Consider the following 27,752-nt stretch of genomic DNA (forward strand, 5'->3'; position numbering starts at 1 on the left):
AATTAATTATAAATTGTTTTTAATTATAAAATATTTAATTTTTATATAAATTAGAAAATTTTAAAAAATTTCGTTTAATTCGAAAATTAACCGAATTAACCGAAATTTATTCGGTTTGGTTAATATTTTTGAAAAAAAGTTCGGTTCGGTTAACGGTTAAAGAAAAAAAGTTCGATTAATTTGGTTAATGATAGTTCGATCGGTTCGGCCACCGAATTAACCGAATGAACAACCCTATAAGAAACACTTTGCCTTGATTTTTTCTGTAAATGAATCTTTAATGCTTCCTTAATTTGGCATCCAAAGCTTTATTCATATCAAAGCATTGCATGCGAACTAAATAATTCACCTAATAATAATTTTTGTCTTTTATGCTTATTTTTTAAAAAGAAAATCCATATTAAATGTCAGATTTAGATAAACTATTGATATAGTTATTAATTAATTAACGGTCAATGCTATTCGTTAATACGATGGTTCACACGAAATTTACTATTATATCATGAAATGAGAAATATATTAAAGACTAAACGTGTTTATCGAAGCGAGTTGATTGTGAATCGAGCAGTGCTCGACTTATGCCCATTAAAAAATTATTGTTAGATTTGACTTATTGAATGATGTTGAACATTGCTCGACTCAATTCATCAAAGTCTCGAATCGAGTCGAGTTACAATCGAACATTGACTGAACCAAATTATAACAGTTCAAAAGGTGTTGAACTCATTAAGCACCACTATTAAATATATACATTAGACATGGACTGAATAGTTCATGCTTGTATATTTATGCCCTTTTGTTCCTTCAACTAAGCTCTGTACATCACAAAAAATGCTCTTTTCTAATGACTAATGCCTCTCAAGCTGTAACTCTACATTAGCAGACATTAACATAACAAAAAAAAAATCAATGTTCCAGAGATCTTGGTATCTGCTGTCTCCTGCTTCTTTCTCCTCGAAAACTAGGGTTGAACCCGGTACAGATAAACACTAAATCTAAATCAAACTACACTAAAATTAGCTTCAACTTGCAGACAAAGCCACGCACTGTAGAATTTGAACGGCAAGAATTTTACTTGTTCCCTATCGGATTCGAAGTGCTCGGAGGTATCCTCCTGAAGCTGGAATCCACCAGTTTCTTAGGATTTCCCTGGGAAGACGAACCCTTAGCCTCTCTCGACACCATCGAAGCACGATCGTGTCGGAATCGGATCGAACGAGCTTCTGCTTGAGCTATATTAGATAGATGCGTCGAAAGTAGTAGAAGAAGAAGAGCAAGAACTGCTAGTGGTCGAGTGTTTGCTTTCATGGCTGCTGTGTTGGGAATCTTTGTTTTGATCTTGGGTTTCTCCCAATCTGGCTACTTATAAAGTTTGTTGAAGAAAAACAATGAAATACCTAAAGGAACATCACGTGCTATATAGTTGACTGTTACATGTTGTGACTCTGACCAGAGTGTTTTTCTTTCTTTTTTCCATTTCAGAGGGGTCATGTGATTAAGCAGGCTTTTTTTTGAGTAATTTATTGTTGTCTTGGGGAGCTAAATGTGTTTGGTTTTATAATGTTAAATGTTAATCTTGGATCTATATAGTTGAACAAAGATGGTGCAGGTAACAGCTGGTATGGTAGAAGGGCAAAATATGATGGCAAAACTTTCGAGATAACGTTCTCGAATTTTTATTTAACGATATAACGTACTCCCAAGATTAATTGTTCAAATAGGACGAATTGCACAGTGTTGACCGTAGGTCGCCATGTCCTCCGGGCGACCTTGTAGGTCGCCATGCACGCCAGGCGACATGGTAGGTCGCCATGCACGCTGGGCGACCTTGTCCTACGCCTTGCTCCCCGTTGCATGCTTGCCTGCTCCCCACTGCATGCAAACGACCTCTTCCGACGTGCATGGCGACCTCTTCCGACGTGCATGGCGCATGCAAAGCTTCATTCTCTCGCCACAGCTCGTAGCAAAGCTTCATCCTCTCACTACAGCTCGTATAGAACACTTTTATCGTGATTTCATTGATGCATGCATGAGGGAGACAGGGGTGAGGGAGGCAGAGCCACCTTTGTCGTGATTTCAGCAGAATCACGGAAGAATTCGAGCCATTTGCATGGCGACCTAAAAGGTCGCACCGAGTGTATGGCGACCAATCCATGCACTGTATAATTCACATCATTTGAACAATTATTTCTTGGACAACATTATCACGTGAATTGTTTTTTTTACAGCAATATCTCGTGAGATTTGCCAAATATGATAATAGTAATTTGTAGCAGAAGAAGTTGTTTCTCCACTGGTCAAACTGATCACACTTTTGGTACTTGGAGCAGCTTTCATTCAATATCACTATTGATAAATAGAAAATGATCAAGAATAAAAGAAGGTTAAAAGAGCTTAAAAATTAAATATTTTTATTAATGTATACATCAATTAAAAAATAATATTTAATGAATAAATTATAACAAATTAATTATTTAAATTATCAGCATAATATTTTTTAAATTCAATTATCAAAATAATATTTTTAATGACCAACTTGTTACTTTTGAAATTGTAGTGGAAAAAATGAAAAATTATTGAAAGATTAGCATTTATGTATTTTAACCTTTTAATTTATTTCCAACCCTCGCTTGAGAGGTGAAGGACAGGTTAAAAGCAGTAATGGCAGTAGTTGTACGCTATACAATACAAGCCTAATAAAGCAAGCCCAATACAACGAGCGTAAAAAATAATCATCCCCTCTCGCTCTCCATTAGATTTTAATCTGTCTCTCTCTCTCTCTCATTTTTCCTTTTTCTTATTATAATATTTCTAATTCCGGCTTCGATTCTCCTTTGTTCATACAATAACCGCCTCATTTCCCCAGGTAATTATATATTTTTTGGATTTTCGAATCATTTATTTGAACTTTTTTATGAATTTCGTTATTGTAAGATCGATCTCCTCTTGGATTGATTTTTTCTGGTTTAATTAGGGAGAGATCCTGGTTTAGACGTCGACTTGTTTAATTGATCAACATATTAGTCATTCGATGAATATATCAATTTTCTCTGTTAATTAATTTGTAATGATTTTGGTAATTCCGATCCAAAAGTTCACACTATTTATATTTTATAAGTAAAGAAAATGAGAATTGGAACCCTAAAGTAGACCTTTTATTTAGGTTAAACTCTTTGTTTTAATATCAATTATCGTTAATTAAACTCAACTTAGGAATATTAATGCAAATGTATGTAGCTTTTGTTGAGTTATACTCGTGATTCTTGATTCTGAACTAGTCAAATTCATTAATTGATTTTGAGGTTTTGATGACTATATAATTTCACTGGATCGTTATTCCTTTAATAAGCTGATTTGATTGCTTATCTTTAGGTAGAGGATTTTAGTCAAATGATTGTGGAATATATTGTATAGTCTCTATTTGATTATTTGCTCATATTTTCTCTGTTTTGTGTCAGTGAATATTTTTAATTTTAAAGTCGAAGGAACAAAACAGAGGTTGGGGTTTTTCATTGGTTGTGGCTGAGACTGCTTTTAGGTTTCTAGATGGCAGAAAAATCGTGTATTAAGCGCCTTCAGAAAGAATATAGATCACTTTGTAAGGTATTGTTTTCTCTTTGTATTATTTCCATCTATTCCTTCTATTGTTACTCTTTATATATGGTGCCTAAGAAATGCTTGGATGTTGTAGAAATCTTGTTAGTGTTACCTAGTTAAACTTTCATGTTAGTGCAATTTTCTGATCATTACTGTGTGGTTTATAAGCTTATTTTTTTAGTACAAGGAAAATGTCATCTCTGGTATCCTGTCTATGAGGCTTGTTAATGCAGAATTTTCTTCAATAGCAAATGGACTGGAAATTTAGTTTTGTACAAAATCGTAGTCTATATTGTTTGTTTTCATTGGGTTATCAACCAACAATTCAGCATTATGTTTAATTTCATTTGAAAAATACAAAATGTTAGATATATTTTCTCTCCCTGCACTAATAATTTGGTATTATTAAAAGTATATTGGTGCTAGAATGATTGTTGTTATTGGTATAACGTCTTTTTTCCCCAGATATTTTAACAGTTTCTATGAACTTATAGGAACCAGTTTCTCATGTTGTTGCTCGTCCATCCCCAAGTGACATTCTTGAGTGGCGTAAGTTTATGAAATCTTTTTTATTCCCTTTCTCTGGATAAAGCTCTATCACAGACTAATACTAATGTCAAAACATCTTCTATAACGAGGAATTTGCTAACTATCCTAAGATTTTATCCTTATAAGATAAGAAAATGATTGTTTTTATGTTGTCTATTGAATTTAAGAGTGATTCATGGAAGGAATTAACCTGACTGTTGGCTAATTATATATAGGGATCTCAGTTGAGATTCAAATTTATAAAGCTTCCTGCTAGCTAAGTTCTGGACTGTAAATGTGTGATTGAGTGTGCAAAAGACACTTGTTCATTTAGCAGACTTCTGGAATAATTTACAGTGAACTAGAATCCAATCTCTATTGCCTTGAAGGAATTGGAAGTTGACCTTAATTTGTTTAGTTATTTTTTCTTGGTCTTCCAAGTAAGGATGAGTTCTAATATTATAGTGATCAGTACATGGCATGTTATCCTTCTACTTATGAAGTTCATTGATAAAATTGGCTATTTTCCTAGTTATTCCTAATGTTGGACTTGTAATCTAATTCTAAGCTTCTCTGGTCTTTTTATATTGAGTTAAGATTCCAGCAGCGATTGATTATAATTGGACTAGTATGAGTTTTATCCAAGTAATAGTGTGGATGTAGTAGATTTTATGGACTTCATTTAATTTTTCTGCTTCACTCTTTCAGATTATGTGCTGGAAGGGAGTGAAGGAACACCTTTTGCAGGTTGGCTCGTTTATCCCATGATAGCTTGTAATTAATTTTATCTAACTCATTGTAGAATCTGGAAGTAGCTATCTGATACTGCTATCTGGTGTTCCTTTTTCTTTTTTTGGTTCTAAGATGGGTATTACTATGGAAAGATCAAGTTCCCTCCTGAGTATCCCTACAAACCTCCTGGAATCACGTATGTAGTTTCTTGCTGTTTTAACCTTTCAAAATTTATGATAGAAAACACAGCTTTCCGTGACGTCAAATTAAAATTTTCTTTCATGTAGAATGATCACCCCCAATGGACGATTTATGACACAGAAGAAAATATGCTTGTCCATGAGTGATTGTAAGTTTTTTGAAGAGTAACTTAGATATTCCAGTTTATTTGTATCTCTAATAACTGATTTCATTTTAACTTTGCACATGTTCTTTTTCAGTTCATCCAGAAAGTTGGAACCCTATGTGGTCTGTATCAAGGTACAAGACTTCAGTCTAATTGCACCTTTTTTTGGAACCTTTCGAGCGCCTTTATTGTCATAGGGTGGTGTTGACTGTTGACATGTGAAACAATTGCCAAAGATTGCTAACTTCTTTTTTGTTTTATTGTGCAGCATACTCACAGGGCTTCTGTCTTTCATGGTGAAACTTGGGAGTCTTTGTTGTGTCCTAATTGATTTAAATTGCAGTTTTGATAAGCTGCAGTACTTCTTGATTGCGTTTGGAATGTGTCCTTAAGCTAAACTGCCTTTTTCTTGTGCAGATGGATAACAGTCCTACCACTGGCAGCGTAAACACTACCGCTGCCGTGAAGCAACGCCTGGCAAAGACATCCCTTTCTTTTAATTGTAAAAAGTAAGTTTATTTCTTCACATTTACCGGATTCCTTATCTTTCTTGTTTTGAGAACTAGGGCTCTTCAAATCAGTTTCACCCATTTTCTGCTACTATGATTAATTGATTATGCTTTTGCTGCTGTGAATTGTCTTCATGTTGAAGCTAAATTTCTTAGCATTGGCTGGATTCTTGTCAGCTAACAGTTAAACATCACTAAACTTTTTGTGGACATATCTTTCCAAATTGAGAATTACAACCTAGGTCTTTCTATGGCAGCCCGACATTCAGAAAATTGTTTCCAGAGTATGTCGATAAGTACAACAAGCAGCAACAACTTGCGCCTGAGGATTCTTCCGCAGAGTCACCTCAAGGAGATAACCCTAGACCCGAGATAGAAAAACTAGTCAACTCTTCAGGGGAAGATGTTAAAAAGGTGGATAAGCCGCTGGATACAAGAAACAGAAAACAGCCGTTCCCAACATGGATGATGTTGTTGCTGTTTTCCATCTTCGGAATCGTGATGGCGTTGCCACTGCTTCAACTTTAATGTCCTGGGCACAAGATGGCAAAATTCCATTATGGTTAGTGATAATACAGTGTGTCTAGTTGAGGGAATCCATTTCAATGCCTCCTTAGGTTTGTCATGTTGGTAGAAAGAATGTATAGGAGAGTTTTGATAAGATTCGGAGTTAAGATGGATGTTGACTGATTATGTATCCGATGTTAAAAGCTCATGTTGGTAATTTTAACTATTGAGTTTGAAATATAACGTGCTTGTAATGTTGTTCCGTATTTTTTTTTGGGTTAAATCCTGTTTTGGATCATAACATGGGCAATGTAAAACTGTATTAGGGTGGTAATGGACGAGACGAGGTCGAACATTATTTGATTCACAGGTCGTGCATACGAACGTTGACAACATCTGTTTCTTCCTCTACTAGTTATAACTAGTAACTATAATTATAAAAAAAACCCAAAAACTATTTGAAAAAATATAATCAGAATTTTAAGTATACATAATGTACATTTGAATAGTTATCATATGAATTAATTATTACAAAGTGTAATTAAACTGACAATCAAAATATATTTCAACTTAAATCAGAATAGATCTGAATATATGGTTCAATTTAAATCAGAACAAAATCTGAGCTTTACCATTAAATCAGGAACTCGTTAACTATTAATTGGCCGCTGACTATGCTAACGTGGGATCATCAATTTTGAACTTTCCCCTTGCTCACGCTTTTCACTAATAAAATTCCTGTGAACTTTCAGCTGAAAGTGAATAATGGGAACCTGTGTCAGAAATCACCTCAGTTAAAAACTCGGATTCACCTAGCTATCTACCCCCACTGCCGTACTTCTACATATACCAAATATACATTAAAAAAAAGGGGGTTAAAAACTCGGATTTAATCTCATCGATATATTCGAATCTTAATATCTGTATTCCTTTTCCTATCTTGGTTTACAGGCCTTTGTATATGAATACATTATATATGTAAAAGCTTATGCCATTTCAACTAACAAAAACTGTTTTCAGTTTCCATTAATCTCCAATATAGGGGTTTGATGGGGTTTCAAGTTTGGTGGTCGGCCCCTTGCCTTTGTTGAAATCATTCCAGTGCTTGGGGTTCAAGAAATATCCATTTCCCTCATTTATGATCTAAATCAACCATTGCCCCTTTTCTTTTGCTTCTTTATTACTTCTCTGTTGGCTTATCTTTCGTTTATGCTACAACTTGATGTTTATAACTTCCAGGAAACCATGAGCAAATCTCCTACAAGTCCGAAACACGAGACGAACGGTTGTTCTTGCTGTGAATTTGATCCCCGGGTGAACTTTTCACAGGTAAATACACAAACCCTTTTTTTTAAGTTTTTGATCATGTTGCTTCAAAACCAGAAGTACAGTATCTTCAGCCGATTATGGCATTGGCATGTGTTAGTTTATCTGGTTTTTGGATTTTGAACCCTTTTTTTATCAGTTTCTAGAAGAAGCAAGACAGCATGCAAGAGACATAAACTTGCGGCGGTCATCTTCATATTCCGAAACAAGATTAGGGGCTGAGAAAAAAAGCAAGAAATCATGGAGAAACTCACTTTTCTCATGGTGCAAAATTGACAGAAAGAGCAAGTTCCGTTCGGATCCTATCCATGTTTCTAATAAACATTACGGTTCGTGTGGAACCACCAAGGGAATCGAAACACCGCATCGATGTCCATTGTCGGGGCCGGTCTCAGTCCTTTTCACTCCTGCAAGGAAGATGGAGAATGAGGTGTCATACATGAGTCTCGACCAGTCTAACAACCCTGATCATGTCAACTCCTATGGACCTGTCTATTTGGTGACATAGTGTATCAATGATAGGGTATATGAGATGGGGCAAAAACTGGGGAACTTTGTAACATTTAATGAGGTGAGTAATTGGATCTATCAATATTCTGAATCTCAAATCTGGCACATACATGGTGGGACATTTGACAGATAGGGTTTTGTGAGTTGCAACTAGAACCAGCTCTCCTAGAATTAATTTGAACCATAAGTGATTCATGTAGTCAATGAAATTCAAATTCCATTTATAAAAAATGATAGTAAAATGAGTTGGAAGTGATTTCTTTTTATTTAGTTAAAGGCTTTAAAGGACTTATATCAAATTATTAATTTTGAAAGGGGCTAATCTAGAATATTACCACATTATTCAAGGGGTAGGCTTATATTGCTTGCATTAAGAACACATCAGTCATCAAATGAAAGTTGTTAAAGCTCTAGATACCATGCATAATTTTTTCAAGTCCCTGAACATTTTGAACTTTTGAAATTCATCCCTCTGCTTTTAATTATAGAAATTCAATCCTCTACTTATCCAATTTGTAGGAAGTACATGAATAAAAGTTTCAGAAAGAACATGACCTGTAGAAAGAATGGTTTTGTGCAGACTACCGTGTAATTTGTAGACAAAAACACGTGAACAAAAAGAATATTATATACGGTCAGGGTATTGCCCTGCTCTGCCCCCGAAGAAGAACTAGAACCCATCGTGGTATTACATTGCAGCCGTAATGCAGCGTAATAACGGCATCAGAATGTTTTTAAAGTCATCGTGACACTAATCACATCCACGATATAAAAATATAGTTACTTTTAAGAAACAAAACACGCCTGTAAATCTGTAACGCCACGACCTCAATTTAGTACTATGCATAGAGAATGAATTTAAGATTTTCCGGCTGCAATGCTGAGCTAACTTCACTAAACATACCCGATACTCTCACAAAACGCCAATGTAAGCTCCGACGACAGTGGGTTTTCGATCCATTTCCCGACCCTTTTGGCCAAAGAAACCATGGAAGAAACGATAAAGCACCGTTCAGGGGCGACGTTAACCCTGCAGATAGGGCAAGTCGTGTCAACTTTAAGCCATGCATCGATGCAGGAAGCTTGGAAACCATGTCGACACCTTAGCCACCGGAGCTTTTCCCCTTCGGAAACCTTACTAATGCACACTACGCAGTATTCAACTTAATGGCCGATACTCGCAAACCAGTCGTTATAAACGTGAAAGCAGCCGGCGGCGAAGAAAGCCGTCGAAACCGAGATTTCCGAGAGCATATGTTTGGTTTATGTCACGTGTATTTTGTTTTTTGCTATGGGAAAATGGAAGGGCGTTGAATCGAGTTTTATGGTTGCATTTGTTGGACTGGTAATTAAGCAAGGTGGTGGCATGGAGCTGCTGCTGCCGTGTCAGGCTTTGACGCATTCTTTTGTCCGTTATCAACGACGTGGGATAGATTTTCACTCAAAGAAACTAATTGTCGTTAAATCAAAATTTTGTCGTTATTTTCAATAACATATTAGATATATGGTGGTGTGAATATAACCCAACCCACCAAATATCCAGACCCAATGGAGGGTTTCACCCACAAGTGGGAAAATAAGTCGATCGTTATCCAAAACCCAGCGTCAGAGTAGTACTAGTGTGCATCTCCTGTGTGGTTCTCTCTGTATCTCAAATTCGTATTTCTTCCCCTGAGACTATTTCTATCCTTTTCTTTTTCCTGAGTTGCTGGAATGTCTCCTTCAAGCTTTTTTAATTAAACTTTTTTGAGATAAGATTCCAAGTTCTGATTCTTTGGGCTGAATGAGCTCCCATGCCTTTACTAGGTATGCTTTTTTTGCTTACCTTAGTTCAAGATTTTACTACTTTGGATACGTAAAGAAGAATTTAGCGAAAATTTACATGTTTAGATTCAATTTGTAGTTGTTGAATTTGAATTAATTTTATGGAGTTTGTGTGGTCAGGGCGTTTAAAATTCCTGGTGTCTTTCTTTAGTTTTCCCTGCTCTGGTTCTTTTATGTTCAGAACAACTCTTGCTTTACAATTCCAACTTCCAAATTTGATTTTCTCTTGGTGTTTGTGATTTTCTTTCACTGAAAATTAACCATGAGCATGTTTATTGTTATGTTTGGTTGCCTGAAACAGATATTGCCACGGCTAAACCTTCCTTGCAAAGCCCTCTGGTTCCAGTGAGGGTTCAAGTTTTGTCAAATCAATGGAAATCCTCCCCATTTCCTAGGAGAAGCAATTTTCATTTGGGGCACCAGGAGAGCCACTGTGGAAAACTCCAGGTTAGAGCTGTTGCAACCCTCGAGCCAAAGTGCTCGATTCCAAAACAAGACGGACTCAACAATAAGTTACAGCTCGTTGGAGATTCAAGCCCTTCATCGACTCAGCCCGAACCTTTGGAGACTGGAGACTCGGATGATGAATTGGACGAGAGGGAAAAGTTAAGGCGGATGAGGATTTCTAAAGCAAATAAAGGGAACACACCTTGGAACAAAGGCAGGAAGCACAGTGCAGGTAATTTCCATTAAATTCTGGTTCATTTTTCTTTCGTGCATTGTTGATTTGTTACCATGTTAACACAAATGTCTTTATTTCTATCTGCAGAGACGCTTCAGCGGATAAGGGAGAGAACAAGGCTTGCAATGCAGAGCCCTAAGGTGATGTCATGTAAGAAATTTTTATGTTATCACGGGGATTGATATTTGTGTGTTTTATGTTTGCATGGGGTAATCAATCACATCTATTAATTCATCGAAACCGGTCCATGTAGTTCTTTTTTTTCCCATCATAATTTCATTAGGATGAATGATGTACTAATGACGATTCAGATTGTGGAAACTAGTTAAGCAAAGAAGCCAATAAAGCAAACAATCAAGTGCATACTGTTTCAGTGTCGTCTGAACTCACACTTATGTGGAAATCAAGGGTGCTATCTTTTGAATAAGGAGATTGCCTTACATCAATTGATATTTTCTTTATCTCGTATGTATATACATTTAAATGGAATAACATAATAGTTTATTGACTCGTAAAAATTTCGAAATGCAGGTTAAAATGAAGTTGGTTAACCTTGGACATGCTCAGAGGTGGGTGCTTCACTATATATATATATATTGACCTTGTTAATGTCTAAACTGATTGTTTTCATAATGATCCTACAGCGAAGAGACGAGAGTGAAAATTGGAGTGGGAGTCCGAATGGGATGGGAAAGGCGTCGTGGGAAGTTAATGTTGCAGGAAACTTGCCACTTTGAGTGGATGAACTTGATTGCCGAAGCATCTAGAAAAGGCTATTGTGGCGAGGAAGAGCTTCAGTGGGATTCTTATAAGATACTAGATGAGCAGTTGACAAAGGAGTGGCTGGAAAGTGTTGAACAAAGGAAATTGATGCCTAGACCGAAAGGGAGCAAGAGAGCACCAAAATCCCTTGAACAAAGAAGGAAAATTGCAGAAGCCATTGCTGCCAAATGGGCCGATCCAGTAAGTGCTTGCACTTTTCTTTTCTCCACATCAGCGGTGAAAATTATGGCATTGATCAGAGGCATCTACAGACTGTATTATTCCAATGCCGCTTCATAGATTTTAAAGCTTTGCATCTTAATGTGGGTGTTCTGTTTCTTGTTATTTGCTGAATAGGAATACCGTGAGAGAGTTTGCTCTGGGTTGGCTAAATTTCATGGCATTCCATCTGAGGCTGAAAGAAAACCGAAGAGGAAGCCAACAAGTGGTACACAATGCAAACAGATCCCTTTGAAACGGAAAGCTAGCGATACAATCGATTCTTCTGCTAGTGAGACTATAAGCCCAATCGAGCTGATAAGGATACGAAGACGAAATAAATCACTTTACAAGGATCCTATGGCAAATTCCAAGCTCGAGATGTTGAAGAACATACGAGCACAAAGAGCAGCTGAAGAAACAAAGAAAACTGAAGCTGTTGAAAGAGCAAGGTTAGTCTTTTCTTATGTTCCACAAGCGTATTGCATTAATGTTAATATGCTATCGATGCCACTTCGATAATTCCGTTAAATCATTCCCATCCATCATCTTCCATCATTTTTAGTATGCTATTGCTAATTCACTGGATAATTTTGTGCTTGCATATATGACACTGCAGACTTTTAATTGCTGAAGCTGAGGAGGCTGCAAAGGCCCTCGAGGTCGCTGCAATTAAGAGCCCTGTTGCTCAAGCTTCCCTTGTTGAAACCAGAAAACTTATAGCCGAAGCAATTCGATCAATTGAATCGATAGAGATCGGACAAATTGCATCCAACGAGAACACCAGATACATTTCTGTCGACTCGGTTGAACCGGTTAGCCAGGTGGAAAACAAAATGCAAATAGGAAACATCCGTTCAAACGAAGCTGAACCGAAAGAAGTAAACGGGAACCAATCCCTTTCATTTAGCAAGCATGAGGAGTTTAATCTCCCTAGCTTCATTTTCCCAAAGATGGTGAATGGCGATAGCGATGTACAACTTGCTTCTTCGAATAACCATAGTTCATCGACTCTTGGCTTCGATACTTTGATCAAGTCGGATTCATCTAAGCAACACAACCCATTGGAAACAAACGGGGCCATCGAACACGAGAAGAATCCTCCGGTAAATGGAACCAAAGTTCAGTTGAAGGATTATGGTGTGCCTTCTATAGCAGTCGCTGTAACCAAGAAATGGGTTCGTGGTAAGCTTGTTGAAGTCACTGAAGAAGTTTCGTAAGGACCATGAACGTCTACACAACAGATCTTCATATGACCCTCAACATGGATTAGGTATTATTATGTAAAATAGGTCAAATTTTGTTTGTAGTCCTTGTACTAAACATAAGTTGTGTATTTAGTTCATTTATTTTAACTTGGTCAATCTTAATAATATGTTTTTTCGGATTTTGAAATTTCAATCATAACCTTTTATGGATAAATTAAATAAATTATAGTGACCTAAAAGCATCAAATTGGAGAATATAAATTAAAATTATAACTTGGTCATAATATAATGACTAGTGGAATCTATTTAAACGGATTTTACGATTAATATTTAATTCAAGAGTAACAACTAAAAAGTATAATGATTAAAAATAATTAAATTAAATTATATGAGCTAAATTCTTAATTTATATATAGTAAAAAGACTAATAAAATAATTTAATTGACTTTAGATGTCACTATCCACGTGTATAGAGCAATGCTGCCACCTGTCGTTTTAGCTACTTGGCAATATCTCATGGTGTGAGGGAACAATACGATGTCGTTTCCATGTTGGAAAATATCAGATCGTGGCCGGTGGTGAGTCGGTTTTTCACCGATTATTCCTTTCTTCCCCAACCTGCGCCACCTCCAACTCCACTCGGAATAAAATTTCTCAAATCTTTGTCAATCAAATCCCTAAATAATAAACAAATAAACCCCGAAAACCCAGATTTTCATTTTCTCAAGTCCCGAGTTTTCATCACGGACTCAGTCATTCACTCACTCCTCCACTCGCTCGCTTACTCCTAATCTAACAATGGACCGGTATTCATCCGAAGAAGAGGAAGGCAGTCACAAATTAACCCACCAAAACGACATTCCAAGATCCAGTTTCCATGTCGAAGAGCAAGAACCGCAAATGCGACGTCGTCCCAAGTTCGCCTTCAACAAAGCTTATCTCTTCGCCCTCGTGCTCCCTTTCCTCATCGTCTTAATCTACTTCTCCGCCGATATCGGCTCTCTTTTCACTTCTGACATCTCCTCCTTCAAATTCAATACGGTGTCGGATCGAACCAGAGAATCCCAGCTCCAAGCTCTTCACTTGTTGAACCAACAGCAAAGCTCTCTTCTTTCTCTCTGGAATCATACTTTCGTTAGCTCTAATAAAAACATCACAGCCGTCCAATTTGATGATATCAAGGCCGCATTACTCACTCAGATCACGTTAAACAAACACATCCAGCAAACCCTTTTGTCCCCTTACAAAACGGGGAACACCCTTCAAAACGGCACCGCTTTGGATTACAAATCCGCCGGGTACGGTTTCCAGAGTTGCAGAAAAGTCAACCAGAGATTTTCTGAAAGAAGAACAATCGAATGGAGACCAAACCCCAATAAATTCTTGTTCCCGATTTGCTTGTCGGGTAAGATGAGCAATCATTTGATTTGTTTAGAGAAACACATGTTTTTCGCGGCGGTTTTGAATCGGGCATTGGTGATTCCGAGTTCGAGATTCGATTATCAGTACAACCGAGTTCTGGATATCGAGCACATTAACGATTGTATTGGGGGAAAAGCTGTTGTTCCATTCGAAGAATTCGTGAAAATGAGGAAGCATGGCGCTCACATTGATAAATTCATTTGCTATTTTTCGAGCCCGCGGCCGTGTTACATTGACGAAGAGCATTTGAAGAAGCTGAAGTCTTTGGGAATTTCGATGGGGAAATTGGATGCTGCTTGGAAGAATGAGGACGTTAAGAATCCGAGTCGAAAGACGGTTAAGGATGTGGAGGAGAAGTTTGGTTCTAATGATGATGTGCTTGCAATAGGGGATGTTTATTTTGCGGATGTGGAGAGAGATTGGGTGTTGCAACCGGGCGGTCCGATTGCGCATAAGTGTAAGGCATTGATAGAGCCGAGTAAGCTTATCTTGTTGACTGCTGAACGGTTCATTCAGACGTATTTGGGCCGCAATTTTATCGCTCTTCATTTCCGGCGTCATGGCTTCTTGAAGTTCTGGTATGTTTTTCAATTTTGTTGCGAGTTCTTGCCTAGGAAATTATGAATCTTTACTTCTAAGCAATAGTAACATGCTAGAGAATAGAAAGTAGAACATTAAAATGATGTTTAAGTGTTGTTTTCCGGTATGGAGTATTAAGAGTCTATAGGCTTCGATTACGAAGTGTTCAAAAGTTCGCTCGAGCACAGAAGAATCTGTCCATACTTATTTAGAATTTCCACCGAGTCGAAAGGGTTGTGCTCATGATTGGTGTTGGTTTGTGTAAACTGCCTCTAACATTTGCTTTCTTTTTTCCCAGCAATGCTAAAAAGCCGAGCTGCTTTTACCCTATTCCTCAAGTTGCGGATTGCATTACTCGAATGGTTGAAAAAGCCAGCACTCCGGTTATATATCTTTCAACAGACGCAGCAGAAAGCGAAACCGGTTTGCTACAATCGATGATTGTGCTGAATGGGAAGATTATACCACTGGTTAAACGGCCTCCTCGTAATTCAGCTGAAAAATGGGATGCCTTGTTATACAGACACGGCCTCGAAGGTGATCATCAGGTGAGAGTTCGATACTACTTTAATGTTTGTAGGGAGAACCATATGAGTTGCTCTGTTTTTTAAACGATCCCGTATTCTATTCTACTCAACCGTTAGAAACTTAGAATAGTTACTGTGAAAGACTCTAAGCCTAAACCCTTATGAGTTCATGATTTTCTATATTTTGGGTCCAATTTGTTAATTACTTGCAGGTTGACTCGGTTACAAAGAGTTCTGTGAATCAATGATCAGGCACACGAACTGCATTTAACATTACTAATCCATGTCGATGCTATTTCATTTAGATCAATCTAAAATTTGCACGTAATCTTCGAATTGAAGGTGGAAGCAATGCTGGATAAGACCATCTGTGCTATGGCAAGTGTGTTCATCGGAGCCCCCGGTTCAGCTTTCACGGAGGACATTTTACGGCTCCGAAAAGACTGGGGAACTGCATCTTTATGTGATGAGTACTTATGCCAGGGTGAAGACCCAAACTTCATCTCAGGTGAGGAGTGAAGAATATGCAGAAATGGCCCCATCTCCCTGACATAACATTATATATAGTGTATCATATGAGCAATTAAGTGACTACTCATTAATTTTACAACATTCTTAGTGTGTCATGAATTTAACCCCCCAAACCTGAATTCTTTTATTGACTTTGTAAATTACAATCTATCAGTTTAACTAGTTAATTTGGCAATTTTTCCTAATTTAGTCATTAGATTAAGCTTGGTTTTTTTTTGTGATTTTGATGTAACACCCTTCGAGTGTCTTGTAATCAAACTAAAATGGTAAAATTTTCAAAATCTAGGAATTAATTTGGACAATTTCAGGGACTAAATTGAAAAAAAGTTATCAAGTTGAAACCTTTTTAATATTTTGAGATAAAGAGACTATCAAGCACATGAATTGTCAATATAGTCTTTTTTTTTTCTTTGTGCAAATAGAAGCCATTAGTTTTACTAAAAAAAATGATCATATAAAGACCACAATGAACAATCAATTGTTGTTGGAAACCTTTGAATATTCACATCCCTTTGCAATACCTATTTGATTCTTTAATCACAGCCATCATAAGTTCTTAAAGCATATGTAGTTGGAAGATAACATTGAAGGGAATATAATGAGAGCCATATTGGTGGTGTTCCCAATTAAAGGGAAGAAGTGGTGCTATATCAGATGGTCATCAGCTGCCAATACTCCTTCCATTCACCATAATTTTGGTTTTGTTAAATATAGCATATAGGTTCTGCCAATTGAAATGCTACATTCTTGTTCATAACACCAAACCAATAAATACAAAACAAGCCTTTCATATTCTATTTTCCTTTCATTTTGCAATAGCTTTCCGCTGAGCCTGGTTTACCTAGCATTGCCTTTGATGTTTCTGGTGTTTTAAGATCGGCGGAGTTGTGTAGTTGATCAAAATTAAAATAAATTCTCAATCAGATAGTATACAATAAAACAACAAATTCTGTTAAAATTAAGTGAAAAACAATTGGGGATGTAGCTCAAATGGTAGAGCGCTCGCTTTGCATGCGAGAGGTACAGGGTTCGATCCCCTGCATCTCCAAGTGGCCATATTCTTTTTCTTACTGGAGAAGATCAAATGGATGCCGTATCTGGAAGCATTGGTTTTTTTTTTACATCTCATTCCCGTCGATGTTTCCACGTTAAAAGAGGAATGTCGGATCATCTGCTCTCGGTTTCAAGGCTATGCTTAGTTGTGTATCCGACACACCTCGTATTTTCATTTCATCTTCTATATGCATTTGAATGTTGTTTTATTTCTCCCATGGTTTTTGTTACAGAAGAATAAGACTTGGATTGGTCTAGAAAAGGGTAGTTTACAAAGCAAGCTACACGGGTATCACTCAGACAGCCAATCCGGCTTTTGTTTAGACAATTGGATTTATTGATTGAATTTAAGAAATGGCTCGACTCGGACTGCAGCTCTTAGCTCGAGTGAAGCCATCCGATATTTTCTTGAAGTCTGTATAACCAAGGATGTTTCCAATGTCCAGGTTCCTTTTTCTCCTCCTTTTCAATGGCTACATGTTTTGGCATAACGGTTCTGTGCATTTTAAAGTGCTTTTGGTTGTGGCTTTGTTCTCGATACGAGTTGCATTTGCCTTGTTAGTTAAACAATACTCGATCCGTATTTCCATAATGTGATATCCCTGTTTTTTGGTGTCTTTCTTGTTGCAGGGAAGCGAGAACGCTTGAAAAGGGAATGAATCTTAGCATAATGATTCCAACTATGGAACCAAGGATTCTTCAGGCAATGGGTAAGCTCATATATGCTTCAATCTTGAGAAACCTGGTATTGAAACAAGTTTCACTTTTACAAAAATAAATTAAGAAATGATTATTATTTTATTCAACGGTTGCCATGTTAAATAAAAGGAGCAAGTACTGTTTGATTCTTACCAGCTTTCAAATGGGAGTAGTCATCATTACAAAAGCCAGACAAGTAAGCCAGACAAGTAAAGAAATTGCAACAAGTAAAACATAGAATACCAAAGGTTTAGGCAAATACGAAATCCTGATCCATGAAAACCAATACATGATAGACCAACATACATGTATTTTGGGAGTTGAGAGTCGCACCGATCTTCGGGCTAATTGTAAACCATGTATTTTGGTGTTGCACTAAACTTTTGATATCCCTTGATGACCTTGTTAACCGCATCAAGGAAATCTTTCTCTGTTACTGTTTTTCTTCGAGCCCGAATTGCATACATTCCAGCCTCGGTGCACACACTTCTAATATCAGCTCCTGCGAATAACAACCAAGAAATGTCAACACAGAACAGAGTGGAGCATGTCAAAAACAACAAACTAGAAAGTTCCCATGACTTTACCAGTGGAATTTGGACAAAGCCGGGCTAAAAGTTCAAATCTAATATCGCGCTCGCAGTTCATTGTTCTTGTATGAATTTTAAATATCTGTGTCCGACTCTCCAAATCGGGGAGACCAAACTCAACCTTACGATCTAATCGTCCAGGACGTAACAATGCAGGATCTAGCGTGTCCGGCCTGGAATATGAACAAAAAAAAGGACATACCAAATCCATAAGCATCTCCTGTGCACATTCAAATCCTTTGTCGAATAAATCAAAATTAAACCTTTTGTGAACATTATACCCGGCCTGGAATATGAACAAAAAAAAGGACATACCAAATCCATAAGCATCTCCTGTGCACATTCAAATCCTTTGTCGAATAAATCAAAATTAAACCTTTTGTGAACATTATACCCGGGTTGGGATGTCTTAAAGGGAAAAAGGTGATATGATGATTCACAAAAGAGAAACAGATATAAAGAGTTCAAATTATGGGTAGCGACTTCAACCTGTTTGTTGCCATCAGGACTTTGATGTTTCCACGAGCATCAAAACCATCAAGCTGGTTGACAATTTCGAGCATGGTACGCTGAACCTCATTGTCTCCACCCACACCATCATCAAAACGTGCACCTCCAATGGCATCAACTTCATCAAAGAATACAATGCATGCTTTCTTTGATCGAGCCATCTGCAGTGTTCAATAACGTCAAAATGAAAAATGTAATACATAATAACTTCAAGAGAAAACTTAAACATCGATATTTAGCAGGTTATAACCTGAAACAGTTCCCGAACCATTCTAGCTCCTTCACCAACATATTTTTGAACGAGCTCACTTCCAATAACACGAATGAAGCAAGCATCAGTTCTGTTTGCAACAGCTCTCGCAAGAAGAGTCTTACCAGTTCCTGGAGGACCGTAACAAAGAACACCCTTAGGAGGATCAATCCCAAGCTTGACAAATTTCTCCGGATGAAGCATGGGCAGCTCCACAACCTAAAAGAACAAGACCCATCAATACAAAGGCTTCAGGCTTTCAAATTTGTGTGTGTGACAGTACATATTGAAAAGAAGTGTCACACATACTTCCCGCATCTTCTCAATCTGTTCCTTACATCCACCGACATCATTATATGTCACGTCTGGCTTCTCCTCCACAGTCATCATGGTGACACTAGGGTCAATTTTTGGAGGTAAGGGAATCTGTATCTGATATTTGTTTCGATCAACACTGCAAAGGTAGAATAACAATCAGGAGCAAATAAGAATCTAATACACAATAAAGGAAAAGAACTAACAAGGACATAAGAACATTATTTGCTTCCATTAAGAAAAAAAATAAAGGCATGAAGAATAAAATGCTAACTGATACCATTTTTAGTAAAAAACTACACCTTATCCTTCCTACAAAATAAGGTGAATGTATCATAAGAATAGCCTGAATAGTTATACTTGGTGACAACTGACCGAATCATCATTTCCTGGTTACAGTGCTAGGTGCTGTAAAGTCCTCAAGGTTGAATCTCTTCTTTAAGGGGGAAAAATGCCAAACGGAGAAAACAATTGTGGTTCAAAATCACAGTAGGCAAGGCCCAGGGGTTTTCCATATGTCCCCTAATGGTGGTGGCAACAAGCAAATAATCTATATATTCTACCCAAATTGCATCTACATATTGATTAAAAAATATTTCAGAGCCTAAAAATGTAGGCAGCAATGTAACTGCCGTGAGAAATAAACTAGTTACATGATATAATGCTTTAGGCAAAGTGTACAGGAACAACTGAAATTCTACATTCGTAGACAAGATTTAACATGTGATCTATCAAGAAACTGAAAACTTACCCCACACGCATGCCTTCTTCTATATCGGTTGGGGAAACTTTGTCTCCCAGCCCAACAACAAACTGCAATTAGAATCCATATGCATATCAGACCAAAAGAATCTTATGTTTATTCTTCTGACAAAGAAACTATGTCAACTCTAGAACGTTTATGTTCAATAATCAGATTGACAAACATTTGTTTGACTTTAAAAACATATTTGTTTGAGAAACTATTTTAATGACACATACCTTGGCAATTTGTTTAACGTTAATAATGTATTTGGCATCTTCTGTATTAGGATTAATGATTTTCGTGCATCTAGCCACCTGGATGAAACAAATAATCAATAAAGTAATAAAAAGGCAACAGAAATACACAGTTCTATAGAAACTCATTTTAACAATACCTGGAGCGGTTGCTCCTCCTGCATCATCTGTTTATCAGAGACAAGATCCCATTGGCTAGGAGCTGCTAATCCAGTGTCCGACTCCTTGATACCTATTTTGCAAAGTAGGCCAGCATAAAAACATCAATTCATTAAAAATAGACTTATATTGCAACAAATTAGAACGGTGGCTAACAAACAATAATTTGAAGGTTGAAATTCCAATGGTAAACTAGAAAAATAAAAGAATTGAATATTAACTCAATACTCCAACATGAAAAACCATATCTGCCAAACGCACCGATGTAATATGTAATCTTAGCAGCTAAAAATCAAGAAGAAAACACTACAATGGTTAAAGATATTTCATAAACGTAATAATGCTAAATTTTATGAAATAAAGAAAGATTTTCCTAGTGAACATTGGCCAGATACCAGGAACTATTGAATATAGGGACAAGCAAGTAGGCTACACCTAGCAACTAGATTATGCTTCATAGACGACAACCAGTGCAGAAATTGTATGCCATAATATAAACTAATATGCCACATTAATATATTTGGTACATCAAAAGTTGTAAAATAGACACTTATCCACACACAAAAAAATGTAAATCAAAATAATACATGAAAACAGATAAATACAGCCAACAAATAGCTTCGTAAAACAGCAACACAAGCCCTGAGACAAGAATAAAGCACATACCGCATAAATCATTTACTTTCTTTGCCATCTCCTTAATCTCCTTTTCAACTTTCTTTATGCTCGTTGAATAAGGCCCTAAACCCTGCAAATATGAAACGAAATTTGCAATGTAGTTAAGCAAAAATATCAACAGACCTAAATAAAATACCTGGAGCACAAAAATTATCAGGTCCATTTTTTCATAAACCCTAGAAATTAGAGGTAGATCCTATTATCACATCTCAACAGAACAGATAATATAATAAATAATAAAATCGGAAGTAATCTCCTATAGCCGACATGCTGAGAGAGAGCTAAATTACATAGGTTTTGAGGAGTGCGATGTCGTCTTCGTCAAGAGGCCGGGGGTTCTTCTCGTCCTTGATGTCATCTTCTGGTTCTGGTGCCATTCTTTGGGATCCCTAGCGGAAACTGCAACTGTTACAGAAAGAGAATTCTTTTAAATCTGGTTCGCCGTCGAATTTGCAAGCTCTCAATCGGCCGTCTTTGGTTTGAATCTGTTCAGCTCTCTTTATATATGTACAAATATAAAAGTTAAAGCCAGGTCCGTACCAAACTTGTTGCCAAAGAAATGAAGGCTTTGTATAGTTTTAGGGTAAAACTATAGCATTAGTCACTTAACTTTTATTATGTATCCTTTTAGCACTAAACTTTACAATGTTTCAATTTTAACACTACATTTTAGATTGAGTTTTAATTAAGGCGTTGGACCATTATATCGTTAATAGCTTGATAAGTGATTATTTCTTCTTTGTTTTTCCACAAAATTGATCACTCTTACGGTTGTCTCTATCAACCAATTGTCATTCGTCGCGATCAACATTTGCAACAAGATTCGAACCAAAACATTCATATTTCACTCATATGTCTTTAATTTTGAAATGATTTTTCATGAAATCCACTTAAAGTCGACAAAAATCCATCAATAAGTTTGACTTTCTAATACTTCAAACTCTTCCAATGACTATCTAATGAGACTAATTACTAGGTGTATTGTTCATATTCTTAAAGAATGTTTCTCATCGTTTAAATTTTTGAACAAAAACGTCAAATCTCTCAATTATGAAAAAGCCCTCAAATCCGAATAATAATATAATTTTTGTATTTAATTTCGTAAGTTATAGAAAAAATTTAAAAATTATACTTATAAAATGATAGAGTATGATAAGACGAGCTCATCAATATCATGATGACTACTACAACATATTATTGTATTTCTTATTATTGTACAACTAAGAGAGTACTGTATGCCTTATTATTGTAGAGAGAGAGAGAAACTCCAAAAGTACATGTACATAAGGGTGAAAGAATTTCAATGTGTGGGTATCACCAGTTGGACTATACTGCAACAGATTACAAACTGCAGGGACTGAATCGAAACCAAAACTAAAGTTAAGAGACGTATAAATTATTTTTACAATGAAACCCAAAAAAGAAAATTCAAACATGATTACAATCTCAAAGTCCTCATCACCAAAACAATCAAGTAAGACATCTTTAGTCATTACATGTAGTCGTGTGTATCATCAGGGTGGTTGGTTCGCGGAGATGCACCTTGGTCCGTCCCTGTTGTTCTCTTACTCATGTTAGCTCGCTGCACAAGCTGAACCAATGCTTCGACCACTTCCGACATAGGTGGCCGAAACTCGGGCTCCGGCTGCACCAAAGAAAAATGAGTAAAAGGATCAGTTTAAGTCCACATTGGTGACTTGCACTTGACAAGTTCTCGTCTTCCTATATGTAAGGAAAACGTCATCTGATACTCGAGTTAATCAAGGCAAAAACACGAACAAACACAAGTCGTATTTTGTTTTCCAGCCAAGACATTACCTGGACACAAAGAGCGATGACATCTGCAAAACGAGAGAGAGAGATTTAACCGGGTAAAGCCCTTCGAGTGCTGGGTCAACCATCTTGGATAGAGCATCAATGTCGTGGAGCTGAGGCGTTGCCCATCGAACCAAAGATTGCTCTAGTCTAGGCCTTGAGCTGTAATAAAACAGTCACATGTTAGGATTGTGGTTAACTAACAGGAAGCTAACACCATTACCGGACTATCCGATTTTCATAGACGCTTCCTCACCTGTCAAATGGCTTACGTCCGGTGAGAACCTCCAACATAACCACTCCAAAACCGTAAACGTCACTCTTAAGAGAGTACTGACCGGACATTGTAACCTCCGGTGCACTGTATCCAGACCCAGCATTATCACGATTTAATACCTGCATACCAAAATGAGACAATTTCCATATGTACATAACTATTGAAACCCTTCGGTACGTTGAGTCTTTTACTATGGTTAATATAGGTCATGGAAGTATTTTCGTATTCTGGATTCTTATCAGTCCATTTCAGCAATAACACAGTACAAAATGTACCTCGTCTGCGTTCGGAATAAAGGTTGCCAAGCCCGAATCAGAAAGGTGAGGATTGAGCTCAGCATCAAGTAAGATGTTGGTTGACTTGATATCTTTATGAACGACAGATGGCGAGCAAACTTCATGCAGGTACCTGGAGCATAAAAAGAAACCCTTTTAAGAATTCTGAGTCACCATTTCTCATTTGCATTCGATAATAATCTCTGCAGGAATGAAAGTTTTAAGTTTTAACTTCCTAGATGACTTCTACAGCATGACATAGTCCGTATTTGATCTTTAAGAATATTTGAAGATTCCTAATAGTCAACAGGTACTGTACTAGCAATTTTCAACTTACTCTAGGCGCGTGCAGTCCTTAAAGCAAATTTGGACCCGCAAGTTCCAAATCAATGGCTCGCTTTACTCATCTGGTATATGAAGTCTTGAAGTGAACCGTTTTTGTGGAAGTCGTAGACAAGGAGGTGCTGTCCATGCTCCGAACAATACCCGACCAGCTCCGTTACATTGGTGTGATGCAACTGGGAAATATTTGAAACCATCTCCATAAAATCGTCAGACATTCCACTGGAAAGAGCTGATGAATCTATTTTCTTCACAGCAAGAACCTATGGCAGTATGAACACAAGATATCTGCTAGGAGAGTACCGAGTATAATGTTTCTAAAAGAATTTAAGGAAATAGAATGGCAAACTATGGGGGGAAATTATGAAGGTCGATGATATTGGTAATTAGAAGATTAAATATGCAGATGAAAAGATTATTTCTGAAGTTAGAGCATGTAAAAAACTGAAATGGCTATAAAAATTCAAGAACAAAAAATGCTCCATTTATTTTGACTTAACTACAGATTTTATAAGCAGGAAGATTCTACCTTGCCGTCGCTAAACTGAGCTCGATAAACACGTCCAAAAGACCCTTCACCGAGAAGATTTTCTACACTGAAACTGCCTGTAGCCATCTGGAGGTCTGCTATTGAGTATGATTTAACGTTTGTAGGAGGTGGTACAGATTTTTTAACAACAATCGGTTTTTTATTGAACTCTTCATCGAATGATTTGTGACGATCGACAGGAGGGGGTCGAAGATTTATTGAAAGGGGTGTATCAAGTGCCTGGCTGTCGAATAAAGATGAAGACTTCATAGATTTTATTTCTGCAATACAATTTCAAGCATGAGAAACAAAGAGTTAGATCAAGAGAACTATAACATGTGTTAAAGCCGAAAGACTTGAAGAAAAAAGTTCAATATACATCAAGCAGCAAATCAGTAGACTATAAGAGTTACCTTGCACTTCATTAGATGCAAGAGGTGCAAAGGGTAGATTATCGAGCTTTTCAATATCCGAGGACGACCTCCTGGATCTTCTCTTCACCAAAAAGAACGCTGCAATAGCCCCGACAATGAAGATTGATATCACTATTCCAGCTATGGCTCCACCTCCGATTCCTGAACTGCTACTCCCACCATCCGATGTGGAACCATTGCTACCAGATTTGTGCTTTCTGGTGTTTCTAGTAGCAGGAGTACCAGGTGGAGGTGGGGGTGCAGGCCCCGAGCTCCATGAATTACCGTCCGTCCTGCCATAAAGATTATTCAGATTGAAATTACAAAGAATTTTCTTCGATACCATATGGAAACCTCAAAAGTCGACAATGCGGCCAAATACTTACTTCAAATTGATACTTTTCAATTGATCAGGCACCCAGCCTGTAAACTGGTTATTGGAAACGTCTCTGTGAGACAAAAAAAGAACAACAGTTATCATAAACTGCAGTATCATAGGATCAATTACATAATAAGAAAACAACATATGATATCTAGAATTTTCAAAATGATATGCTGGCTACCCACAGTTTATCAAGGGGAAGATTTGCAAGGACGTCGATAGTGCCCGAAAACTAGTTTTGCAAGTACCTACAGAAGAGTAAATAGTACATATAAGGAAAAACCATCATATAAAGTGTTCTGCAAAAGGATATCTCCTCGAATACTTACATAGTGCTTAAACTGGTAAGATTCTGAAACTCTCGGGTAGAGAACCGGTCATTGAATTGAAAGAGAGATCCCTGAAGAAAGGAATAGAGATAGAATTTAACTAGGTGTTTCGGTTAAAATAGCTTAAAGACAGGCAATTAAACATTGTATAATGTTAACATCTTACAACGTGGAGAGGGAAGAAAGTGATCCGAACATGTCACTCAAGGCATTCTGCAACTGGTTATGAGCAAGATTTCTGAATTTTCCAGAAATGCGAAAGCAGAAAAGAAAAGACTGTTAGAAGTTTTAAATGTCTAAGGACGTTGTATCAAGAGATGAATATTTGGAACATTACTTACAGGTATTGAAGAGAAGGCATCTGACTGATGGAGTAAGGGACACCTCCAGTAAATTGATTGGATTCAAGATTTCTGCATTCGGATGAACATTATACATAAATCATTAAAGAAAAAAAACAAATGAGAAGAAAACAAATGCACAAATGAAATATACAATCGCTGCAAGTTCGGAGGAATATTATATGGTATGTCTCCAGCAAGATTGTTATGGCTCAAGTCCCTGCAGGTTTTGTCAAAACATCAGTATGAATCAAATGAACATAGAACAAAACAATACACTATTAAAGATTATAGATTTCTTACAATTCTTTCAGTGATGTCAAACTTTGAAGGCTGTAACCCATTGTCCCAGAAAGTCCAAGATTTGACAGTTTACTGAGAAAAAGACGATAGAAGAACATAATGTAGTTAATATTAGCAAGATGCAGGGTAAGATCTCTCAAAGGAAAGCAGGGATAACAGAAGATCACATTTCGGTGACACGTTTGTTTGAGCAAGTAACACCTTTCCAGGACTGCCCGCACGGATCACCATTGCTAGCGGTCCACCCAGTTAGCTGCTGTGGTGAATTTAAAGCACTGTACATAACCCCTAGAGCAGACGCTGCACATCAAGCATCCCAACATGCAGAATGAGTTACACACATAGATAATTTATAATTATAAGTACTTCCATTAAACAACATGACCAGCTAAAGCTAAACTTCCATTAAAGAACACTTCAAGGCACAACATTTGGCTAGAAATATTAGAACAAAAATGAAACCGGGAAATCCAAAAACTAATTCATCTCAGTTTCAAGTATCAACCTCTAAGCAGAAAACTGATATGTGAATCAAACCCATCCCTCAATATTTCCATTTCAACATTTTGGAACATTGATTTTGGCAGCTGCAGGATAAAATGTCATTGCCGATTGGTTTGGACTGTTGATAGAAAGATGTTTTACTGATAACTATCAGAATAAGCCTAGCCCTCAACAAAATCTACAGAGAGATAGAGGTTATCGATCATTATGATTCTTTAGGCAGATATAAAGTTCCATGATTTTTGGAGTTAATCTAGAAGGGAATCATTTCGATTGCCAGTATATGTTCAGCAAGTTATAGCCATTAAGGCAGTCGCCTCTCCTGGCAAACAAGAAGATTATCACTGTTACCCAGGAACAATCAAGAGAAACGTCAAAAAAATATTGTAAATTTGTCCAGAAACTCATATACCAGCAACCTTTCCTCATTCTTTACTTATCTATACAATCTACAAGAACCCGCCGATGAATATCAAGGTCAGACCTTTATAAACACCAACGACAAAGTTAAATATCACTGCAATCAAACAAGTCCATTTTAAGCCACAAGCAGCTCAAAACAGATAAACATAGCAGAAAGCAAAAGCCAACCAAAGACCACAGATTCGGCAATGAAAAAGCAAGCAACTGCAAAATCAATGAATCTAAACACAATAATCAGAAAAGCAAAACAAAGTAACACTAACCATCTCCTTGATCTGTTTCACCATCGACAAATCCAGGCTTAAACCCCAGAATGCATACTGTAAACAGCACAAAAATCAAAGCTTTCCTCCAATTCTTCACCATCTTTCTCCAAACTGGTCCCTTCCCAGAAACCAAAAAATGGCTTGGTCTAACACCCTTTTTCTTCTTATTCTTCTCTCTCGATAAAAAATGTTTTTTTCTGTCGTAGATTTTATACTTATTTAGCCATTAGTTCATAACCAAGGCAAAAGCTGGCAGCACGATTAGCCAGTAGAATCCAAAGCCACACAACGCTTTTATATGTACATCGTCTGTGACTATAACATTATCATTTTACACCAATATATATATATATATATAAAAACACAGTTATAAGCATAAAAATTCCAAATTTTGATTTTTTTTTACGTTACTGGAAACTGTTAACAAAATTGAAAAAAGTTGAGAGATGTTCATGGCTTTGGTAGGTGGATTGTTTTCCCCTAAAATTACT

The 27,752-nt window shown here is 37.0% G+C and overlaps 5 protein-coding genes, 1 non-coding gene and 1 pseudogene across 8 annotated transcripts; 5 read left to right on the forward strand and 2 right to left on the reverse strand.

Annotated features, from left to right (window-relative positions):
- Positions 1-2,721: 2,721 nt before the first annotated feature.
- On the forward strand, positions 2,722-6,348 carry LOC120205929 (probable ubiquitin-conjugating enzyme E2 33). 3 transcript variants are annotated; one of them, XM_039205682.1, is made up of 10 exons: positions 2,722-2,866; positions 3,459-3,603; positions 4,092-4,146; positions 4,834-4,872; positions 4,990-5,053; positions 5,145-5,206; positions 5,298-5,337; positions 5,472-5,499; positions 5,621-5,712; positions 5,970-6,240. In XM_039205682.1, exons 2-10 carry the CDS (start codon positions 3,547-3,549, stop codon positions 6,238-6,240), a joined length of 708 nt encoding a protein of 235 aa, XP_039061613.1. In that variant the 5' UTR covers positions 2,722-2,866; positions 3,459-3,546. The 3 variants fall into 3 exon arrangements, with proteins under 3 accessions (XP_039061613.1, XP_039061614.1, XP_039061615.1); XM_039205683.1 differs by lacking the exon at positions 2,722-2,866 and adding an exon at positions 2,960-3,064; XM_039205684.1 differs by lacking the exon at positions 2,722-2,866 and having other exon boundaries at positions 3,547-3,603; positions 5,970-6,348.
- Positions 6,349-7,357: 1,009 nt separating this feature from the next.
- On the forward strand, positions 7,358-8,183 carry LOC120205930. The gene is made up of 2 exons (XM_039205685.1): positions 7,358-7,548; positions 7,685-8,183. The coding sequence occupies exons 1-2, from the start codon at positions 7,429-7,431 to the stop codon at positions 8,051-8,053; spliced, it is 489 nt and encodes a 162-aa protein (XP_039061616.1). The 5' UTR covers positions 7,358-7,428; the 3' UTR covers positions 8,054-8,183.
- Positions 8,184-9,672: 1,489 nt separating this feature from the next.
- LOC120205923 lies at positions 9,673-12,768 on the forward strand. Its single transcript, XM_039205677.1, has 7 exons — positions 9,673-9,861; positions 10,181-10,558; positions 10,649-10,701; positions 11,093-11,130; positions 11,206-11,524; positions 11,681-11,994; positions 12,162-12,768. The coding sequence occupies exons 1-7, from the start codon at positions 9,849-9,851 to the stop codon at positions 12,760-12,762; spliced, it is 1,716 nt and encodes a 571-aa protein (XP_039061608.1). The 5' UTR covers positions 9,673-9,848; the 3' UTR covers positions 12,763-12,768.
- A 596-nt stretch (positions 12,769-13,364) lies between these two features.
- Positions 13,365-15,970, forward strand: LOC120205925 (O-fucosyltransferase 36-like). Its single transcript, XM_039205678.1, has 3 exons — positions 13,365-14,750; positions 15,050-15,299; positions 15,621-15,970. Exons 1-3 carry the CDS (start codon positions 13,549-13,551, stop codon positions 15,795-15,797), a joined length of 1,629 nt encoding a protein of 542 aa, XP_039061609.1. The 5' UTR covers positions 13,365-13,548; the 3' UTR covers positions 15,798-15,970.
- Positions 15,971-16,784: 814 nt separating this feature from the next.
- TRNAA-UGC lies at positions 16,785-16,857 on the forward strand. The gene has a single exon. It is a non-coding gene; the product is annotated as a tRNA-Ala (tRNA).
- An 822-nt stretch (positions 16,858-17,679) lies between these two features.
- On the reverse strand, positions 17,680-21,537 carry LOC120205927 (26S proteasome regulatory subunit 7A-like). The gene is made up of 10 exons (XM_039205680.1): positions 21,353-21,537; positions 21,051-21,132; positions 20,366-20,457; positions 20,208-20,285; positions 19,978-20,039; positions 19,221-19,365; positions 18,912-19,130; positions 18,641-18,822; positions 18,149-18,324; positions 17,680-18,063 (listed from the first exon to the last, which is right to left on the reverse strand). The coding sequence occupies exons 1-10, from the start codon at positions 21,437-21,439 to the stop codon at positions 17,906-17,908; spliced, it is 1,281 nt and encodes a 426-aa protein (XP_039061611.1). The 5' UTR covers positions 21,440-21,537; the 3' UTR covers positions 17,680-17,905.
- A 746-nt stretch (positions 21,538-22,283) lies between these two features.
- Positions 22,284-27,562, reverse strand: LOC120205922 (annotated as a pseudogene).
- Positions 27,563-27,752: the final 190 nt, after the last annotated feature.

Source organism: Hibiscus syriacus, unplaced genomic scaffold (assembly GCF_006381635.1).
Source record: "Hibiscus syriacus cultivar Baekdansim isolate YM2019G1 unplaced genomic scaffold, ASM638163v2 tig00013285_pilon, whole genome shotgun sequence".
Classification (NCBI taxonomy): domain Eukaryota; kingdom Viridiplantae; phylum Streptophyta; class Magnoliopsida; order Malvales; family Malvaceae; genus Hibiscus; species Hibiscus syriacus.